The sequence below is a fragment of the Pteropus medius genome, unplaced genomic scaffold (genome assembly GCF_902729225.1).
Source record: "Pteropus medius unplaced genomic scaffold, Ma_sr-lr_union100, whole genome shotgun sequence".
Lineage (NCBI taxonomy): Eukaryota > Metazoa > Chordata > Mammalia > Chiroptera > Pteropodidae > Pteropus > Pteropus medius.
Window position 1 is genome coordinate 7,176,272 of NW_024340701.1, and position 20,874 is coordinate 7,197,145.

Here is a 20,874-nt window from a genome sequence, read left to right on the forward strand (position 1 = left end):
TTAATTACATACATATGCATGGAAACCCCACATACCTGAGAGAGTCAGAGACCCTGCATAGATAAGAGGTTCAAAGACAGAAATGGAAAATGAGGTATATATGATATTCTGAGCCTGAGATAAGGTGCCTTGGAGCTTCAAAGGGGAGGAAGGTCATTGCAGGACAATAAGAAGAGCAGATGTTCAGTAATTAGTAGTTTGCCCTCCCATATGCTTAGGCCAAAAAAAGTTATTTTTGATGATAACTCTTGTTATGGGCAAGGTCCCTAATTTAAATTCTTTGAGAGGTAAAAGTTTCTTATGAGCCTGCAGGGTTTTGATTACTTTTAGCTCAAAATAATTCACATGCCATAGTGGCACATTTTGGGGAGGCCTGTTCTGAACCCCTACACTTGATTTTTTCCATAGAACGGTTTTCAGGGCATTCTAAAAGTTCTTAATAATTTTTTACATTGCTTTTCAAAAGGTTGTACTGGTTTGAACTCTCCACCAGTACGTTATGTAGGTGGCTGTTTGCCACAGCCTCTTCGGCATTGTTAGTTCCATTTTTAAACATGCTTACCAGTTTGATTTGTTAAAAATGGTATCATTCTCTTTGATATGATCAAGGTGAGGTTGAGTACTTTCTCAAATATTTGTAAACTATTTATTCTTCCGTGATGAAAACTAGAAGTATTTCCTCACCCATGTGTATATTAAACCAGTTTGAATACTTTTTTTGGTCTTACATATTTATTAAATGTTTGAACTTTTTATATGGCTTTGTAGTGAAATTGATCACCCCAAAGGTTGGATATATTGGTAAAATCATTTATTTTGACCTTCTTAATTAATATTTTAAATGTTCACAATTCAAAAAATTATTACAGGATGAAGAGTTGAGTATTTTAAAGCAGGGTTTAAGATATATTGTGTAAAATTATAGACACTGCTTGGAAATGAGAAGTGGCATTTAAATTTCTTGAGGAGGTTGAGGTTTGTACCAGGACACTGTCACCAAGTACTCAGGAATCCGAAGTTGTGATTGGGAGTGTGGGTGAAAGAGAACAGACATTGTAAGTAGACTTGTGAAGCTCTGCCTCCAGGAGGAGGAAACCAGTCTATCCTGATAGAACAGTCTTAATTTGGTTATCCTTGAATAACTGGTCTGGTAGAAAGACAGACAAGTGTAAATTAGGAGACCTGGGTTCTAATCTCAGCTCTGGAATTAGCCTGTTTTGTAGCCATCAGAAATTACTTCATATTACAGTTTCTCAGTGCTTACGTGATTAAGTTCTTTTCAGCTCTAAAAACCTTTGATTTTATTGTCTAGGGAACAAAGCTATTCTTGTGAATCCAGGCCTATTCTTGTGAATAGCTACGTATAGGTTTGGAAATCAATTCATTCTTGTTGCAAGCTGTTTGGGGAAAATAATAGGAAAATTTCCATACCAGCTGAATGTTTTAGGGAAAATGAACTCCCAGATCCTAGTGGTTTTTTTTTTTTTGATACATAAAAATGGCAAAATTAGTTAAATTACTTTTATGCTGTTTTGCCTGGGCCAGAGAACTGTGTATTCAGTGTTTTCTCTTTGAACATGGCCAGAAAATGACAAATTGGATAAATTTAAAGAGTGCAGAGAAGTTCTTAAGCCTAAATACTGTCTAAATTCAGAGATTACTTAGGGGAAGAAAACTAGGTGCAAAACCATCAGTGCTTTTAAGAGAAGTTATTATTTAAGCAAATGTCTCGGCTTAATTAAAGTCACAATTAAATATTAACCTGTGTCTGGCTTGAGAAAGCTATTGAGGCAGCTTTCTAAACAGAATCTGACTGCTCTGTGTTCGATTTGTTAGGTCTGGCTCAGTGCGCTGAGCTCTGCTGGCAGCTGAGAGGGGAAGCCGGAAAAAGACAAGTTCCTGGTGCAAAGGTTGCTCTGCAGCATAATTTGGGCCTTGGAGGAGCTGTAGTTGTCACACTCTACAAGATGGGTTTTCCCGAAGCTGTCAGGTAAGTGGCATTATGGGTTTTGTCTAGCAATGAATATTTCTGACTTTTCATAGCTGAAGACGTTTTATATGTCAAAAGTCCTAATTTTATTGTTTTAGTACTCAAAGACTAAGTATGTCATTACATTGCTGTAATAGCATGGCTTTAAAACTTTAAAACTGGCCATTAGCTTTTAAACATAACCAGTCTTAGGAAGATTTTGTTCAAAAACGAGTCAACACAGTCAAAAGAGTTTGCTGAACTAGATGTGGGAGCTGACTAGGGTACTTGTCTCAGCCCTGCCAACCTGAGTACTTTTAATTTATTCAAGTCACTTTTTGATTTCCTTTCCCACAGTTTGCTTTCATTCCACAGCCTCCCAGGCTTCTGAGATTGTTTGGAGAAAGTCATCAACTATGCTGATTGGATCTCTGCAAATTTACATTTTTGAATCCAGCTAAGCCTCACTGCTGCTGGAATCCATTTTATTTGTCTCTTGATTTTCTTCCTGTCCTTGTCAAATCTCTGTGCTCCTCAAATCTCTAAAGTACTTTTTTTCCCCAAGCCTTTCAGGATCTCTCAACTAACTTGCTTTTCTCTCAGAGAAGTGCTCCTCCTTCCTAGAGGAAAAAAGTTCACTTTTCCTTTCCAGGGCCCAGCTTTCTTCTTTTCATGCTAGTCTTTCCAACAACTTTCTGTAACTTTATTGCAAAAACTAAGTGTACCCTCTCATTTTTGAATCTTTCCATCTTTACCTTTCCATCTGCTCCTTTCTCTCTGTCAGCAAACATTCAGGTCTTCTATATTCTGAAAAATCTATTTTTTTGCTCGCCTTTCTTAATTCCTTCCGTTCATAATGAGCCTTTTACATTGAGCCACCTTTGTTTTACCATGCTGAAATATCTTACAGTCTATTCAGACCTCACCACAGAGGTCAGGTAAGGCCACCAATAATCTGATTATGAAATTGTGACGTGTCCTTGTCTTTATTTTTCATTTTTGTTCTCTTTAACCCTGCTGTAGCTTTCATCACTTTCAACTGAAATTGTTGGTAATTATTTATTCACACTGTGCTTCCACAAAGGATATGCAGCACACTTCATTAACAGAATTCTTTATATTCTTATGTTTTGCAAGCTCTTCAGTCTCTTCTCTGCCCTTTCACTCTTCTTTCTCTGCCTGGCATATCATTTCCATTGTGAAAACTATCTGTTAAGGCTCATCTCAGATACCATCTCCCTTTAAATATACACAGCACTTTGTACCTCTTGGGTCCTTATTTAATTTTGGTTCAGTTGTAGAGTATCTAGCTTGTTTTTATTCCCTTTATGATATGAAATCCTTGAGGCCTAAGACTGACTGACTTCTCCCCACCTCTCAGAGGATCTCCCTTATAGTGGGTCAATTTTTATCGGATTAAATCAAATAAAAAGATGTTAAGATGTTAAATATTAAGTTTCCTCCGAAATCTGATTCACTGGTACTGCACTGTCCTCTGAAATTCCATCTAGTTGATATTTGTAGTCGAAAACCCTCAATAAAAGCCAAACTATAAAGAACTACCAGAGTCAGGATATTAATGTAGCTGTCTAATTTTCTCAGAATAGAAGGTTATAAATTTTGGTCAATAAATTATATTTTAAACATGGAATTCTCATAGTTCTTTTATTTTCAGGAGACTAAGTAATGGAGATATAGAATTTTTCATGGTAACCACGATTGATATTTCTGGGCAGGCAGAGTATGAAAAATCCAGATGATACGTTGACAAGAAATTGGTTTGAAATATTAACGATATTATTGATAGTTTTAGTGATAAAATATAACTCATTCCAGAGGCAAAGTTGAGAAAACAATTCTAACTCTGACGGTGCAAATGTAGTTTTAAAATGAGTCTGTGGTTTGGTTGTAAACAAAGTTATTTTAAGGTACCCGTTGCACATGATCTGATTTGCTTAGTTTCTCATTTAGCTAACTTTGATGGAGCAACTGCTGCATGCTTAGGTCCCCAAGTATGGTCCTTTAAGTATGTGGGAAAGGCAAACATACTTTTTTTCAAAATGCTCTAGGGCCCAGAGGAAGAAGTTATGATGAAGAAGGTAAATTTAAATGGGGATGATGAGGATTGCCCAGCAGAAGGGTAGAGGAAGGGCATTCCGGGCCTTTACAGTGTTTTAAAAATACAGGGAGGGTTTGTAGGAGGTTGTGCTGTGTACATGGAGAGTAGATTATTTTGTGTGTGCCTGGTTGAGGGGCAGAGTCTGTAGTTTGTAGGTGACAGAGGATGCAGCTCTCACAGTAGATTGGATCATGGTTTCGAAATGCATCAAATGCTTTGTTGTTGAGGAGTTTGGAACTTATCCTACAGAAGATAAGTTTTAACAAAAGATCTTGTGGTTATATTATATTGTGCTCTAGATTGTGTGTATCAGTAATTTTTTCCTTTTTATTGCTGGGTAATATTCCATTGTATGGATGTCCCACAGTTTGTCCATTCCTCGGCTGAGTCATGTTTGGATTGCTGGGCTTTTTTTTTTAATGGAAAATGACCTAAATTATCTTGTAAGTTTAACTCAACAGGTAAAAAGCCTAAGTAATATAAGAAGTTAAAAGTTAGAAGTAAAAATTACATCCATGTAATGATTACAACTGTGTGTGTGCTCATAAACAGGGACTAGAAGAAGCAATATGAAAAAATGAGTATAGGAAACTTGTTGGAATAGTGTGATTGTAGGTGATTAACTTATTCATTTTCTAAATTTCTATTTTAATTAGGACCCCCCTTTTTTTACAGAACTTCTAAAATACAGGAAAAAATTACAAGAATAATACAAGAACTTCCATATACCTTGTATTCAGATTTGCCAGTTGTTTATATTTTTTCTCATTTGTTTACCATTTTTTTCTACATATATTTATAGATATATGCATATTTTTTCTGAAATATTTGAAAGTTAGAGACATTATACTTCTTTATCCTTAAATATTTTACTGTGCATTTCTAAAAACAAGGACATACTTAACCACAGTATAGTTTTAAAAAATCAGAAATTTAATGTTTATGCAATACTATTACCTAACTCAAAGAACATATTCACCATTCAATTGTCCCAATAATATCTTTATAAAAGATACTGTAAACTTTCTTTTTTTCTCCTTGTCCAGGATCCATTCTAGGATCCTGAATGCGTTTATCTGCCATGTCTCTTTAGTTTCCTTTAATCCGAAACACTCCCTGAGCCTTTCTTTGTATTGTTTGACCTGGACTTTTTTGAAGACTACAAGTACATTCTTTAAGAGGAGAATGTCCCTCATTTGTCTGATATTTTCTCATAATCAGATTCAGGTTATACATTTTTTGTAGGAATACCACTGAAGTTGTGTCCTTAGCGCATCATGTATGGAGGCACATGATGTTGGTTGTTCCGTGTTGGTGATATTTAGCTTTGATCACTTGGTTGAAGTGGTATCTACCATGTTTTCCTCTGAAAAGTTACTGTTTTTTCCTTTGTAGTTAGTTAATAAGTAATTTGTGGTGAGATGCCTTGAAATTATATAAATATACTGTTCCTCATAAAATTTTTACCCATTACCCATTTGTTTTCAGCATCCACTGACGAATTTTTTCTAACGTCGTCATTCCTTATATTTATTAAGTGGTGTTCTGCTGTAAAGGAGAGTTTCTCTTCTCCATTTTAAAATTTATTTCTATCTATATCTATTTATCTATTGATAAATATATCAGTATGAACTCATGAATTCTTATTTCATTCAGTGGCTTATAATTCATTGATATTTCTTTTGATACTCAAAATGTCCCTGCTTTGGCCAGTGGGAGCTCTTTCTTGCTGACGCATTATTGTCTCATGATTCCTTTTAGTAGTTACTTTCTAGCTCAAGAAGATACTCCAGGCTTATCCTGTACTTTTATGCCCTAGCCGGAGGATCAGCCATTTCTCCAAGGAGCCCTGGTTCCTTTTAGTGGAGAAGGGAATTTTAAAACCACAGTGTTAGCCAAGTGCTTGTTTTTATTTTAGGCCTTTTCAAGAGACAGCAGTGGACACACACACACACAATCTTAGTTTCATTTTAAAAGAGGTGTTTATGAACTACATGCAGAAATCTAATGTGATTTATATCTGTTTCCATGCTCTCATTGCCACCAGTGAGCAGTTAGAATGAGGATATTATAAAACTACTTAAATGCCACATGTCTGCAATATCTTTAATTTTTTATAGATTGGAATTATCAGAAAGGCAGTGTTGGTCAGTGGAAAGAGCACCCCATTAACTTTTCCACCACACTGCCTGCTTTGGCATGTTAACCTTTTCCTCAGAAAAGAGCAAAAATATTTACTTCAGGGATTAGAAAACTAACAACAGCAAAAATACCTGCCATCCATTGTAGTTGCTCAATAAACTTGATTTTTGATTTCCCTGTGCATTTTCCTTTTTTCTTTCCTATTTCTCTAGTTTTCATCATTGGTCAAATGGTGGAAATTGGTTATATTTATTAAACTGTAAATATCATGTAGGGATTTGGAAAAAATGAACTTTAATTTTTAGGTCAGAATGGAAAACGTATCTAACTCAATGAAGTTCACAATTTGGCTCTTTTGGCTGGATTTCTGTTTCTGTTGGGATCATTTGCCTGCACAGTCATCTCTAATTAGAACAAATTGATCACTGGTAAAATGTGAGGTTTAGGGATAGGAGGTGTGATTAAAATGTAGAATTCTATATTCTTCCTAAACACTATATTCTTTATAAACAGCAACGGTTTAAAAAAATATCGATACCTTTATTGAGACATAAATCACATGCCACACAATCCACTCATTTTGAGTGTACATTCGGTGGCTTTTAGCCCTTTAGTATATCACAGTTTGCAGTCATCACCATAGTCAATTTTAGAACATCACCCCAAAAAGAAACCATGTATCCATTAGCTGTCACTCCCCAGCCCTACTCCTTGTAGGCTCTGGCAACCATTAATCTACTTTCTGTCTCTATGAATTTGCCTGTTCTGGACATTTCATATAAATGAAATCATATAATATGTGGCCTTTCGTGACTGATGCTTTCATTTAGCAGGATGTTTTCAAGGTTCATCCGTGCTATAAGAATGACTATAATACAAGCACACCTCAGAGATACTGCTGGTTCAGTTCCAGACCACCACAGTAAAGTGATTATTACAATAAAGCAAGTAATGCTAATTTTTTTGTTTCCCAGTACATGTAAAAGTTATGTTTACAGTTACTGTAGTATACTAAGTGTGCATTGGCATTACGTCTTAAAATCAATGTGCATACCTTAATTAAAAAATATTTTTTTTTGCTAAAAAAATGCTATCGTTTGAGCCTTCAGCAAGGGGTAATCTTTTTGCTGGAGGAAGGTTTTGCCTCAGTGTTGATGGCTGCTGACTGATCAGGTCATTGGTTTGCTGAAGGTTGGGTGGCTGTGGTAATTCCTTAAAATAAGACAGCAGTGAAGTTTGCCACATCTGTTGACTCTTCTTCTCATGAATGATTTCTCTGTAGCAGATACCATTTGATAAGTAGAACTTCTTTCAAAATTGGAGTCAGTTCTCTCAATTGCTTTATCAATGAAGTTTGTGTAATATCGTAAATACTTTGTTGTCATTCTAACAGTCTTCACAGCATCTTCACCAGGAGTAGATTTCATATCAAGAAATTACTTTCTTTGCTCATCCATAAGAAGCAACTCCTCATCCATTAAAATTTTATCATGAGATTGTAGCAATTCAGTCACATCTTCAGGTTCCACTTCCAATTCAATTTCTCTTGCCATTACCATCACATCTGCAGTTACTTCCTTGAACCGCTCAAAGTCATCCATGAGGGTTGGAGTCAACTTTCTTCAGACTTTTATTAATGTTAGTATGTTGACCTCTTCGCATGAATAATGAATGTTCTTAATAGCATGTAGAATGGTGAATCCTTTCCAGAGAGTTTTCAGTTTCTTTTGCTAAGATTCATCAAAAGAATCACTATGGCAGCTATAGCTTTACAGAATGTATTTCTTAAATAGTAAGACTTGAAAGTCTAAATTGCTTCTTGATCCTTGGGCTGCAGAATGTATCTTGTGTTAGCAGGCATGAAAACATTAATCTTATTGTACATCTCAATCAGAGCTCTTGGGTGACCAGGTCAGTGAGCAGTAAAGTTTTGAAAGGAGTGTTTTTTTCTGAGCAGTATGTCTCAACAATGGACTTAAAATATTCAGTAAATCATGTAAATGTGCTGTCATCCAGGCTTTGTGTTTCTGTTTATAAATCACAGGCAGAGTAGATTTAGCATAATTCTTAAAGGCCCCAGGATCTTAGGTATTGTAAAAGAGCATTGACTTCAACTTAAAGTTACCAGCTACTTTAAAGTTACCAGCTACTTGAGTCCCTAACAAGAGAATCAGCCTGTCCTTTGAAGGTTTGAAGCCAGGCATCGTCTTCTCCTCTCTAACTATGAAAGTCCTAAATGACATCTTCTTCCAATATAAGACTGTTTTGTCTGCATTGAAAATATGTTGTTTAGTGTAGCAGCTGTCATTAATTATCTTAGCTTGATCGTCTGGATAACTTGCTGTTTCACCTTGCACTTTTATGTTATGGAGACTGCTGCTTTCCTTAAACCTCACAAACCAACCTCTGCTAGCTTCCAACTTTTGTTCTGCAGCTTCCTCATCCCTTTCAGCCTTCATGGATTGAAGAGAGTTGGGGCCTTGCTTTGAATTAGGCTTTGGTTTAAGGGATGGTTTGATCTTCTATCCAGACCACTACAACTTTCTGCATATCAGCAGTAAGCCTGTTTCGGTTTCTCATCATTCATGTGTTCACTAGAGTAGCTCTTTCAATTTCCTTCAAGAACTTTTCCTTTTTTTGTTTTACAATTTGGCTGTTTGGCACAAGAGGCCTATCTTTACGCCTGTCTTGGCTTTTGACATGCCTTCCTCACTAAACTTAATCATTTCTAGCTTGTGATTTAAAGTGAGAGACTTGTGACTCTTTCTTTCACTTGAACACTTAAGAGTCCATTGAAGGGTTATTAATTGGCCTAATTTCAATATTGTTGTGTCTAGGGAAATAAGGAGGCCCAAGGAAAGGAGCTGAGATGGGAGAATGGCCGGTTAGTGGAACAGTCGGAACACACACAACATTTATTAACTTAGTTCACCGTCTTATATGAGCACAGTTACAATAGTAACGTCAAAGATCACTGATCACAGGTGATGGTAACCAATATAATAATAACGAAAATGTTTGAAACATTGTGAGAATTAACAAAATGTGGCATAGAAACACAAAGTGAGCAAATCCGTTGGAAGATGGCACTGGTAGACACGCTCAACACAGCCTTGCCTCAGACCTTCAATTTGTGAAAACTGCAGTATCTGTGAAGTGCAGTAAAGCAAAATGCAGTGAAACGTGATATGCCTGTACTTCATTTCTTTTTATAGCCGAAAAATATTCTATTATAAGGATTCCAGTTTTTCTACATCCTCACCAACACTTGTTATTGTTTGCTTTTTAATTTTAGCTCCTATGGGTGCAAAATGGTATCTCATTATGGTTTTGACTTGCATTCCCCTAATGTCTAATGATGTTGAGTATCTTATTATTTGCTTACTGGCTGGCCATTTGTATATCTTTGGAGAAATATCTATTCAGATTTTTTTGTCATTTGAAAAATGGGTTATTTGTCTTTTTATTATTGAGGTGCAGTGGTTATTTTAACTACCACTTTTCAAGGGCCTGCTGTGTTCTAGGACCTTGCTAGGTGCTTCATATGTACTTTGTTTAATCTTCATAAAAGCCCCAAGTGGTAGATCTTATACCTTGTTTACAGATGAGGAGATTCATGATCAGAGATAAAACACCTCATCTAAAGAGAGTTTTAAGTGGTAGCAATCAAGATTCTAACCTTCATCTGAGTGCAAAGTTCCTATTTCGTTGGCTACTCTGTGCTTCTGATCTTTGACGTTGTTGAAGTGGTGCCTGTATTCTAGGCCTTAGGTGAAAATTTTCAGGAAGCATAGAGGGAATTCATATACCTAATAATTAATCTTCAAAGTCCCTTCCAATATTTTAGGTACCTGATTTATTTCAGAAAACTTGTGGATAAGTTAAGTTTAAAAAAATCAGACTTTAGTTTTCACTAAAATAACTGTATATAAAGAAATCATGAAGAGAATCCTTTTCCAAGTTTGCTTAAGTTATTATATTCGGTTTCCTTAGAGCAGGGCACATATCAAATAAATTATAAAGTATGAAGGATTTTCAGAAAATATTGATAAAACATTTTATATATTAACTTTTTTTCTAATATGAAAAATTGGTTAACCATTAAATTGATAAGCTTTTCAAAACAAGCAAAATAAAGAGAGATCTGTGACCTGTGGGAGCTTGTTATCTGGACTCTGGCCCACAAATTATCAAAATATTTTGTGTAACGAAAAGTGCTACTAGTATCTGTTATTATTTTATCATGTACAGTTAGGAAGCATCAAGCTTGGTGAAGGGAATGATGATTAAAAGCTGAAGAGTTGGACCATTAATGAAATGAAATTGACTTGTGGAAGACCAGTCATGGCTACCTGATTTTAAATATTGGAAGCCATTAGACCCAAACTCCCTGAGTTTAGGTTGCTCATTCAGACTTTTGACAGAGAAGATGGTGTACCATAGATAATATTGTTGTAAATGGAACAGGAAAAAATTAGGATTTAGGTAAGGGAGAATTCGGTGTAATTTCCATTCAATTTAGTCACTATTTCTGAATACTTGTGAGAACTGGAGATATAAAGATTTTTATGTTTTTAAGAAAGATGTGGCATCTGCCCTTGAGAAGCTGACATTTAGTAGGGTTTTACAGAAAAGGAGCTTCCTGGCCTAGGTCTTGGAGGTTAAAATGGAATTTGCTAAGACAGAGGTATTCCAGACACGGGGAGCAGCACGGTCAGAGGCTTGGAAGTGTGAGGTGGCATCCCGGGGTCTGAGAACTGCACGGGTTTCAGTATGGCAGGAGCTCAGGTTCTATTCCTTGCTCATGATAGTGGTATGATTTCTCTGGAAGGCTCACTTTTCAACTTCTTAGAGTTCCTCTACCCATCCTTTCTCCCTCATTCTCAGCTGATTATTTTGCCTTATATATTGTTGAAATATTGGAAGCCATTAGACCCAAACTCCCTCATCTTCTATCTCAAGACTTAGGAACTTATCTAGACGCACCCATCTTATCCTCTTTCTTCCCTTGAGTCTCCTCCTCCTGTTACAGATCTCGTCCCGTCAGGACTTCTCTCCTTCTATCTCCTTTTCCTTGTTTCATTACCATCATCAGGCAAACATGCTCAATATGTTCATCTTAAAACAAAAACACACTTTTCTTGATACTACACACCCCTCCCAGAGACCACTGTTCCCCTGAAAGTTATGTCTCTAAAGAACTACACTGTCTCCTTCCTTCTTCTATTTACTCTTTAATTACAATAATCTAACTTCTACCGCTTCCTTAAAATTACTTTTCTCAAAGTCACCTGTGTTCTGCATTTTGCCAAATCCTGCAAGTATTTGACCTTCAGAAGTATTAAACTAATGTAGCTTACTCCTCCCTCCAGATTCTTTCTCCCGTCTCGGCTTATGTAACACCGTGCTCTACTGGTTTTCCTCTTGCATCACTGGCTGCTCCTTCCCCTTCTCTCCCCCTTCTCTCCGAGACCTCTGAATAGACTTCCATTGGGTGTTGTCCTGGGCTCTCTTCTTTCTCTTTAACTCTCTCAAGGTGAGCTTATCAGTTCCCATGGATTACTTTAAATACTTTAATTATGCTGATGATTATCTCCATTTTATCTCCAGCCCAGACTTCTCTCCTCTGAGCTCCAGACTCTCATATCTAACTAACTGCCTTCTTTTCTCACAAATATTTCATACTTAATGTGCCTAAATGGAACTTGATCCCCTCTACTCCCACTACATTCTTTCTTTTATCAATAAATGGCACTACCTTCCTCTGTTATTCAGGCTGAACATCTGAATCATCCTTGCCCTTTCCCATCCCCATTAGATCTCTCTCATTCCTAGCAGCAAGGCCTACGGATTCTGTCTCCAAAATTTATTTTTGAATCCACTTCTTTCTCTCCATCTCCACTGGCGGACTGCCTCTCTTGTAGTCCAAGACCACCGTCACATCTTATCTGAACTACTCCAGCAGCCTCCTGTCTCCCCATCTCTGGTTTTGTACTGCTCTCCCCAATTCATTCTGCATACTGTTGTAAGAAAAATCACAAATCAAACTGTATCACTTCTCTTTTTAAATCATTTCGGTGCTTCCCAGATTTCCTACTTTGGTGTGCATGATCTGGTTCCTGCCTGGTTCTCCAGTGTCATCTCATGTCACTCTCCCCCAACTTATTGTGTGCTCTAGTGACACCGGTTATGTTTTACTTTCTTTTAACATACCAGACTCCCTCTCTCTCAGGCAGTTTCCTCTTTGAATGACTAGCTTCTTTTCTTCCTTTAATTGGGTCTTAGCTTAAATTCACCTTCTCAAAGATGTCATTCTTTGATCACCCTATCTAAAGCAGGTTCCTCTTTTTGTTTGCTATTCCTAATACTTGCAATTATTTTGTCTGTGTACTTCTTTTTCTCCTGCATGGGACGAATGTAAACTCAGTAAGGACAGGGACTGATTTGTTTATTGTTATACTCCCAGTGCCTTGAACATGTAGCAAGCACTCATTAAATATTTATGAAATGATAGAAAGAAGGAAAGGGAAGAGAAAGGAGAGATGGGTGGGGCAGGTGGGGATAGACAAAAAAAAAAAAAAAAAAAAACAGAAGGAAGGATAAGGGGTAAAGAAAGAAATACTTACTGATCAGTTGCCACACTCTTGACTGCTTCAAATATTCCTTTCCCACGTTGTTCCAGTCTCTATACCAGCTACCACCAGCATGCTTGCAATGTGTCAGAGGAATCACCTAACATCCTTAGGTGGCCTCATCCTCCTCAGACTCTTTGAGTTTCTGTCTGTATCTAACACTTAAGCTCTGGAAGCCTTAACAGTCATGTTTCTTTCTCTCTCTCTCTCTCTCTCTCTTTCTCTCTCTCTCTCTTTTGAACCATGAACCAGGGTCTCTGCTAGGTACTTTACACACAGGATTCCATTTAATTCTGCAAAGTCACTGACACTCGCCACCTTCTTCCCTACCTCCTTACCAGAGGTACACAGAGAGGAAGTAGCTGGCTCACAATCATATAGCTAGTGAGTGGAGGAAGCCCTTCAAATTCCAACCCAGGCCTTTGTAGCTATAAAGACTGTGTTCCTTCCGTCATATCTAGCTATAGTGGTTCCCCAGATATCATATAACCAATAGTCAGATGGTTGTTAAATTCCTTTAACTGCCAAACTAGTTTTTGCCTTAGGTTCTTTAAGAACTGGCTTCTCCACCTAAATCTTTACATGGCTTGCTCATTGACATAATTTAAGCATCACCTCCTCAGGGAGGCCTATCTGACTAGGCGATCTAAAATAGAACACCTAACACATAAATATACTTTCTCTAAATCTCCTTAACCTGCCTTATTTTCTTCATAGTAACTCTTTCTTTCTCTTTCTTTTCTCTTCTCTTCTCTTTTTTTTTCTTTTCTTTTCCTTGTTCATTGTCTCATTTCCCCACTAGCATATAAGCTTCATGAAGGTAGGTTCTTTGCTTTTACCATATTTTCAAAGATAATACCTAGCATCTAGTGAGCACTTATATTATTGAAAAAAAAAAAAAAGAGAAGTAAAGCTTGTTTTATGGACTTAATAACAATTTCCTATGGGTAAGAGTCACAGCATCTCTGTTTTTAGGGTTTTTGAAATGACTGACTACTGTATAAATGTGGAAAAACCTAGTACATATATGACTCCATGGACTGAAATTCAGTCTTTCCCTCAGTTCTTTTAGAACTCACCAAATTCAGGCTGCTCCAACCAGCTCGGCAACGGATGGATTTAAGGCAAATTTGATCTTTAAGGAGATTGAGAAAAAGCTTGAAGAGGTAAGATTTATATAAAATACTACCAGGAAGACCCTAAGGCTAGAGGGAGCACATACAGATTTCAGATGTCGCCATGAAGTGGTACAATTTGAAAATTTATATCATATTGTCAAGTACTGAGTGTATTTTAGATTTCTGAGTATCTGTTATGGTTTCCTTGTAATTCGGGTAAGAGTGCATTTCAGAGATATATAAATCTCCAGATTTGAGTTGTATAATATAAATAACTATAGTAAATTGCTGTTAAAATCTTAACTTCAGAGGAAAGGCTAACCCATGTTACTCTTTTCTCCATCTTCTTTGTCAGGGAGATGATAATTATGGACAAAATTTCTATGTAAAGGGATTCTAATTTATTTTGGTATAACTTTATTATGAATTAAAAAGATCTTACTTAGAACTGTTTAAAAGAATACTTAAAGTAGCCTTTAAAGCTATCTAATGTCAAAACTCCTTTTAAAAAGAAATCTTTTGTGCTTGATTTTTTCAGAGTAGTTTTTAATTTTTTTTGGTAAAAATAATGTGAATTTTTTTAAAAAATCACATTATACAGAAACATATAAAACAAAAATTAGAAATCTCCTGAAATGTTAGAGTTCACTAAAATGTTAACACTGCTTGCCATTCTTTTAGACGTCTCTGTGTGTGTATGAACATAGTTTTACACAATGAGGATCATGCAATACAGAGTGAGTTTTTTAAATTATACTATACATGCAGATCTATTTTTTATGTATAATAATTAGTTCTTGCTAGATAATAATCATACTAAGGTAATTTAACAGTAACTCTCCAAAAAAGAGAGCTATTCTCTTCAGGCAAAATGAAATATTTTTTTCATTGATTCAAACGTAAAGGCATCTTCAGATTTTATTATTGATTTAATTTTGAGACCAACAAGGCAGTTACAGCCACAAACGATTCTAATTGCATTATCTGTTAAGCTGATCCAAAGGGGCCGAAATAAAGGAAAAGATTCAGAACATTTGAGCTATGTATTTCACTCATGTTAGAGCCACAGTGTGAATGTAAACATTGTGCATATCTTGTAACCCCCTTATTTATAGCACAAAGGACTTCTCAACATGTAAGGTGATTGTCTTGTGGGTGGGAAAACAGCTAATGTGACCATGTGTTTTGGCAAAGGACCCTGCATTTCTAGGATTTTTATAATGACCAACAACCTTCCTGAGGTAGAGAAGGCCAGGGCTGAGAGTTCTGGACAGAGAAGCACTGGTCCAGTTGCTACTGACCTGTCCCTCCACTGTCTTGTGGGAATACACCTGCCTGATTTTGTTTTATAACCTGCTTTTAACTGCTGACAGTATGTTCCATGCCCATACACATAAATTCTTACCATCAGTTTTAGTAATCACATAGTACATGTTTGAATGTGTGTACCATAATCTATTTAATTAGTCTCCTACGATGAACGTCTGGTTGTATTTAAATTTTGTAAGAAAAACAATGGTTTAATAAATTTCCCTTTGAATTTATCTTTTTTTTTTTTAGGCGAGGCAACCCTTGGTTGATCTCACAGATTGCAAGGACCTTGTCAGCTTACAATTCCTTATTATTATTATTATTATTATTATTTTTATGCCTACAGCACCTGGTCTTTCTAGGTGGTCTCTCATCTAAGTACTAACCAGGCTCGACCCTGCTCAGCTTCTAAGATCAGACGGGATTGGGCTTGTTCAGGGCGACATGGCTGTAAACTGAACTTATCTTTAAGTACTTAATGTCACAATTACCTTAGCATAAATAATTAAAGGGGGAAATTGTGGAGGAGTTGGATATGTGTATTTTGCATTTTGATACATATTGCCAAATTATCCACCAAAAAGGGGTACCAATTTTCAAATATTATAATAGTTCATGAGAGTAACTTTTTAAATTTATACTGACTCCAGTGCTATATTGGCTGCTTTAATATATATATATATATGTACATATATATGCCAATCTAGTAGAAAAAATATCTAATTTTTAAAAATTTCTTTGCCAATCTAGTAGAAAAAAAATATCTAATTTTTAAAAATTTCTTTCAGTACAAGCGTCCACTAAAATGAAATTGCACTCACTAAGGGCTCAGCTTGAAATTTTTTTTTTTTTATGCCACCAATATTTGCTGACAGGGTAACCCATAGAATAGTTGCTTCTGCCAAGTTTTACCTCATTTTTTTCAACTTTATTCTGTCCAAAAAAATCAAATAAAAATGATCAGTTTAGAGAGTATCTGGTATGGCTAGATGTCAGTCATTGAGTACTTCATTCTGAGATTAACAAAGCAGTCCTGTTTTTCTTTCACAGTCTCCTTTTAGCTTTGCAAATGTATGCCTCTTGCTCCCATTTTCTTTTCTCCTCCTTCCATAACCTCACTTGCATGGACCTTGTCCTCTTGTTTCTTTTCTCCTTCCCACGATTGTCAGTTTCCTATATGTTTACAGGACTAGAAAGTGAAAGTCTTGCAATCTTTTGTCAATTCATGCATTTTCTGCCTTAGCAAAAGAAGCCTGACAAGAGATTTTATTTCCACTTTTTTTTTTTTTTTTTTTTAGCAGTTCCCTTTTTTTGTTAGCAGCACCCCATGGCCCTTCTTTGAATTCTCTTAATTTTTTGTTCCTATTATGTTTACAACAAGACCTACTCCTTGACCTTTTACCTAGTCAGAAAGAAGTACTTTTCTTCAGGCAAGGAGGCCCTTAGAACTTGCTTAGTATTAATGATCTCCAGTTTCGCAACAAATGTGTATTTTATTTCCCCTTTTAACTCTCTTCCTCCCTCTTCAATTGAAAATGTTTTATTGACCAAAGGATGTGATTTTTATAAGGGGATCAGTTGGTTCTGAAAAGTAATAGCAAGTGCAAAATTAATCTACATCTGTATGGAGGAGGTGGGAGGCATTTCTCTCCAACTATACAGGTAGAATTTCTAAATGTTTGCTGGTGTTTCCTCCTCTAACTTGTTGGTGTCTGTCATAGCCCTGTTCCTAAGGCATTTTGCAAGCAGATGGCATAAATGCACCTGGAAGTAGTCTCTCAGGGATCCCTGGCCCCAAAGGGAGCCTGGCTCTTGGATGACCCAGCACACAGCATTATTAACCTACTCTTCTAGATTGTCTCCATAGAACCTTGAGGAACAGTAGATTTCAAGGAATATGGAGAAGACTTTGAACTTTTTAAAAATTCATTTACAGAAGAATGATTGTAATAAAATTATTATGTTTTGGTTTATTTATTTATTTTTTTTAAAAAGGTATGTGAGATGATTGTCATTCCTTCCCCCTGCCAGCTGGCTTAGCTGCTCCTCTGTGCTTCCTTTTATCACTGTGTATTGTCATAGTCATCACAGTATATTATCACTCACCTTCTAACTCCTACTTCTGTATTCTTGGTGCCTAGAACAATGTCTGGTGCCGGTTGTTTCAGTAAACATTTCAGGAAAGATGAAGGAGAGTGGGGATGAAGGGAAGAGGGAGGGGGAATAGAAACCAACCTAGAGAGATATGTATCTGAGGTTATTTTTTCCAGCTTCATTCTTCCAAAAGTGAGTGGTCGATGATATATTACTTGTGTAACTCTTTATACCAATCCAGATAATGGGTTGATCAAAAAAAAAAAAAAAGACTTTGATCTCAGAACCACTTATCTTTTAGTTCTGATTGTGGGACCAAAAATATATGTAAAGGAATTTAACCTAAAAAAAAAAAAAGAGGGAGAGAGAGTTCGTACATTTAGAGACATCAGAGTGAATCTTTTAGAAATGATTTAGACAAATGAAGGCTATTTCACTAGAAAATGCTACCGTGCCACCCCCATCCTCCTTTTCCTTCTTCCAGTTGTTTCCAGAAAGCCGTTTTTAACAAAAGATTTGGCAGATGAGGGAGTTGTCGCCTGGTGGCCTTTCAGACTTTTCTGGGTAGAAGATCCTAAGGGAGCTTGGGGACTGCCTGCTGCTCACGTCATGTGTCTATTTAAAACATTTAATCTGATTGAGGGAAAAGCCAGAGAAAGGAACTTAATGTAACCCTCAGTGTTATTTTTCTTTCCAGGAAGGGGAACAGTTTGTGAAGAAAATCGGTGGTATTTTTGCTTTCAAGGTGAAGGATGGCCCTGAGGGTAAAGAAGCCACCTGGGTGGTAGATGTGAAGAACGGCAAAGGATCCGTGCTCCCTAACTCAGGTCGGTGCGATAATAACTTCATTTGTAGGAACACTGACAAGTTCACGAAGGAAAATGGGAGTCTGCTCTGGTGTTGCCAAAAAAGGCTGGCTTTGAGACCTTGTTAAAGAACTAGAACCTTGCTAAAGAACTAGGGACTCCTTGGGAACAGGAATAGGTCACAGCTGCCTCCTCCCCAGAATTGGAAGCCCAATCACAGAGTTGGCAATCCTAAACTTTGGAATTAGACAAGCTTGGATTAGGGTCCTGGCCTTGCCACTCACGGGTTCTGGCCTTGAATAAATTATTTAACTTATCTGAGACACAGTTTTCTCATCCGTACGTGGGAATAATAAGTAGTACCTATTTCACAGGGTTGATGGGAGGATTAAGAGAATTATCTCTTAATCTATAAAGCACGTGGTCCAGTGTATGGTTACGTGGCTTGAAAGACCTGTCTGTACTCACTGTCCACTTCCTCACATCCTAGTCTTTCTTGAACCCACTCTAGTCAGCTTTTGCCCTCCTCACTATCCCACAATTATTCTTGTCACCAGTTGCTAAATTCAGTGGTTAATTCCCAGCCCTCATGATGATATTATTCCAAGCTTTCCTCTTACCTACTGGCTGCTCTTTTTTGGCCTATCTTCCTGTTTTCTCATCTCCAGATTTCTAAACATTGGAGTACTCCAAGGCTCAGTTCTGTCTACTAGGAAATCTCATTTAGTCTCATGCTTTTAAAACCATCTCTACACTGGTGACTCCCAGATATCATCAGTGTGGACCCAATCACTGAATTCCAAGGTATAGATCCAGTTGCTTAATTGGCAAGTTTACCTGGATACTTAATAGGTATCCCAAAGCTAACATATAGAAAACTGAACTCCTGATCTTCCCCCCAATCCCCATTATTTATGTGCTCCTCCTTCCACTATCTTCCCCGTCTCGGTAAATTGTTCCTGTGTCCTACCAGTTCCTCGTCCAAAAACCTTGAAGTCATCATTGGCTCCTCTTTTTCTCACATTCCACAGTCTAATCCATCAGCAAATTCTGTCCTCCTGTACTACTACCACCTTGATCTAAGCTTCTATCATTATTTTTGCCTGATCTCCCTGCTTCTAACCTTTTCCCCTACAGATTCTTCTCCACACACCAACTGGAGTGATCATTTTAAAACTTAAGTCAGGTCGTGACCCTCCTCCTCCCCAAACCATCCAATGGCTTTTTACTCACTCAGAGTAAAAGCCAGAGTTCTGACAATGGTACCACATGATCTGGCCCCAGTATGCTCTGTCTTACTACACTCTCCCTCACTTTGCTCCAGTTATGTTGGCCTCCTTGCTGTTGCTTGAACATGGGGTGTTCTCAGTTCAGGGGCTTCCTACTTGGTTTCCTCTGCCTGGAATTGTCTTCCCTCAGATATCTTCACGGCTTGTTCCCTCATTTCTTTTGCATCTTTGTCCAAATGTCACCTTCTCAGGAGGCCCCTCCCTAATCACACTTTTACAGTCACACCCCCATTACCATTTCCTGTTTTTCCTTATGGTTCTTATTGCCATCTGATATACCATAATATTTTACTCATTTATTTCCTTATTGTTCAGCTACCCGTCTCTAATTGTAAGCCGAATGGAGGCAGAGCTTTTTGCCTATTAGGTTCACTGCTGCATTCCCAATGTCTAGAATAGTACCTGACACATGGTAGGCTTTCAATCAAATAAAAACGAACAGCAGAATGAATGACTGATGCTTAGTGAGCATTCAGTAAGTGATATTGTATATCTGTCCCTTGTTGGATAGAGCCTGGTGCAACTAAGAAATATGATGGATGAGAACCAGCTTTTTGGAGAGCTTAAAATACCATGCTTTGAACTTCGAACGTGATTTGATATATAATCAAGCCATTAAAGCTTTTTAAGTAGAAAAGTGAAAGTCAGAGCTGTGTTTTAGAGGATGAAGCTGGTGCATTAGACTTGATGAATTGCAAAGGGAGAAATCAGAGGCAGAGAGAGCAGTTAGGAGAATGAATGTTGCCCTTGTCTTAAGTGAGGAGAAAGGATGGCCTCAGTGTTGGCAGTGAGAAAAAAGGGATGTTGTTACAGGATCATTGCCAGGGATATTTGGGGTGAATTGATGGGACCTGGAAGCTTGTGTAGGAGGAGATCTATCAAAGATGGTAGAGTTTATTATTGATAGATACATTCTCGAGGGCGCTCCTGAAAGAGAGGTTGACATCAAGAGCTCAGGTAGAAGGAAGGTTAGCCTTAGCAAGGAGGAGTGAATACTTCTTTTCGTGAGAGGGTAGGTAAATATTCAAGGGCATTTTCAAGTAGAACGAAGGTTGGCAGTGCTTCTGAAGTGGAGTTTAGAGCTTGGAAACAGGAGAAAATGTTAAGAGCAGTGTTACATGTGTTGTCGAATAAGGAGTCAACTAGAGATTAATGAAGGAAAAGCTGAGCAGTAGTAAGAGCGTCCATCTGGTATGAGCAGGATGGCACTGTCGTGGAAAGTTCCTGAATTTTATGTAGTTTTTCCCCCTCAAAATGAGTAGACAGAAAAATAACTGTATGTTTACCTTCTGTGATATGCCTCTCGAATGTGGTAGTTAGAGGAATTAAAACTGAGTGCTTCATCTGGATTCTAGCTTTTGGAAATAAAAAGAACTTTTGGGAAATAGTGCCAA

The 20,874-nt window shown here is 37.2% G+C and overlaps 1 protein-coding gene and 1 pseudogene across 1 annotated transcript in view; one reads left to right on the forward strand and one right to left on the reverse strand.

Moving 5' to 3' along the window:
• The window catches only part of LOC120621097 (non-specific lipid-transfer protein), a 57,947-nt gene that overhangs the window by 27,709 nt on the left and 9,364 nt on the right, over positions 1-20,874 (forward strand). The window contains exons 4-6 of the mRNA XM_039886435.1: positions 1,837-1,990; positions 13,926-14,028; positions 18,083-18,212. Coding sequence (XP_039742369.1) covers positions 1,837-1,990; positions 13,926-14,028; positions 18,083-18,212 — 387 coding nt within the window. The remainder of the gene's footprint in view (positions 1-1,836; positions 1,991-13,925; positions 14,029-18,082; positions 18,213-20,874) is intronic.
• Positions 15,629-15,747, reverse strand: LOC120581048 (uncharacterized; annotated as a pseudogene).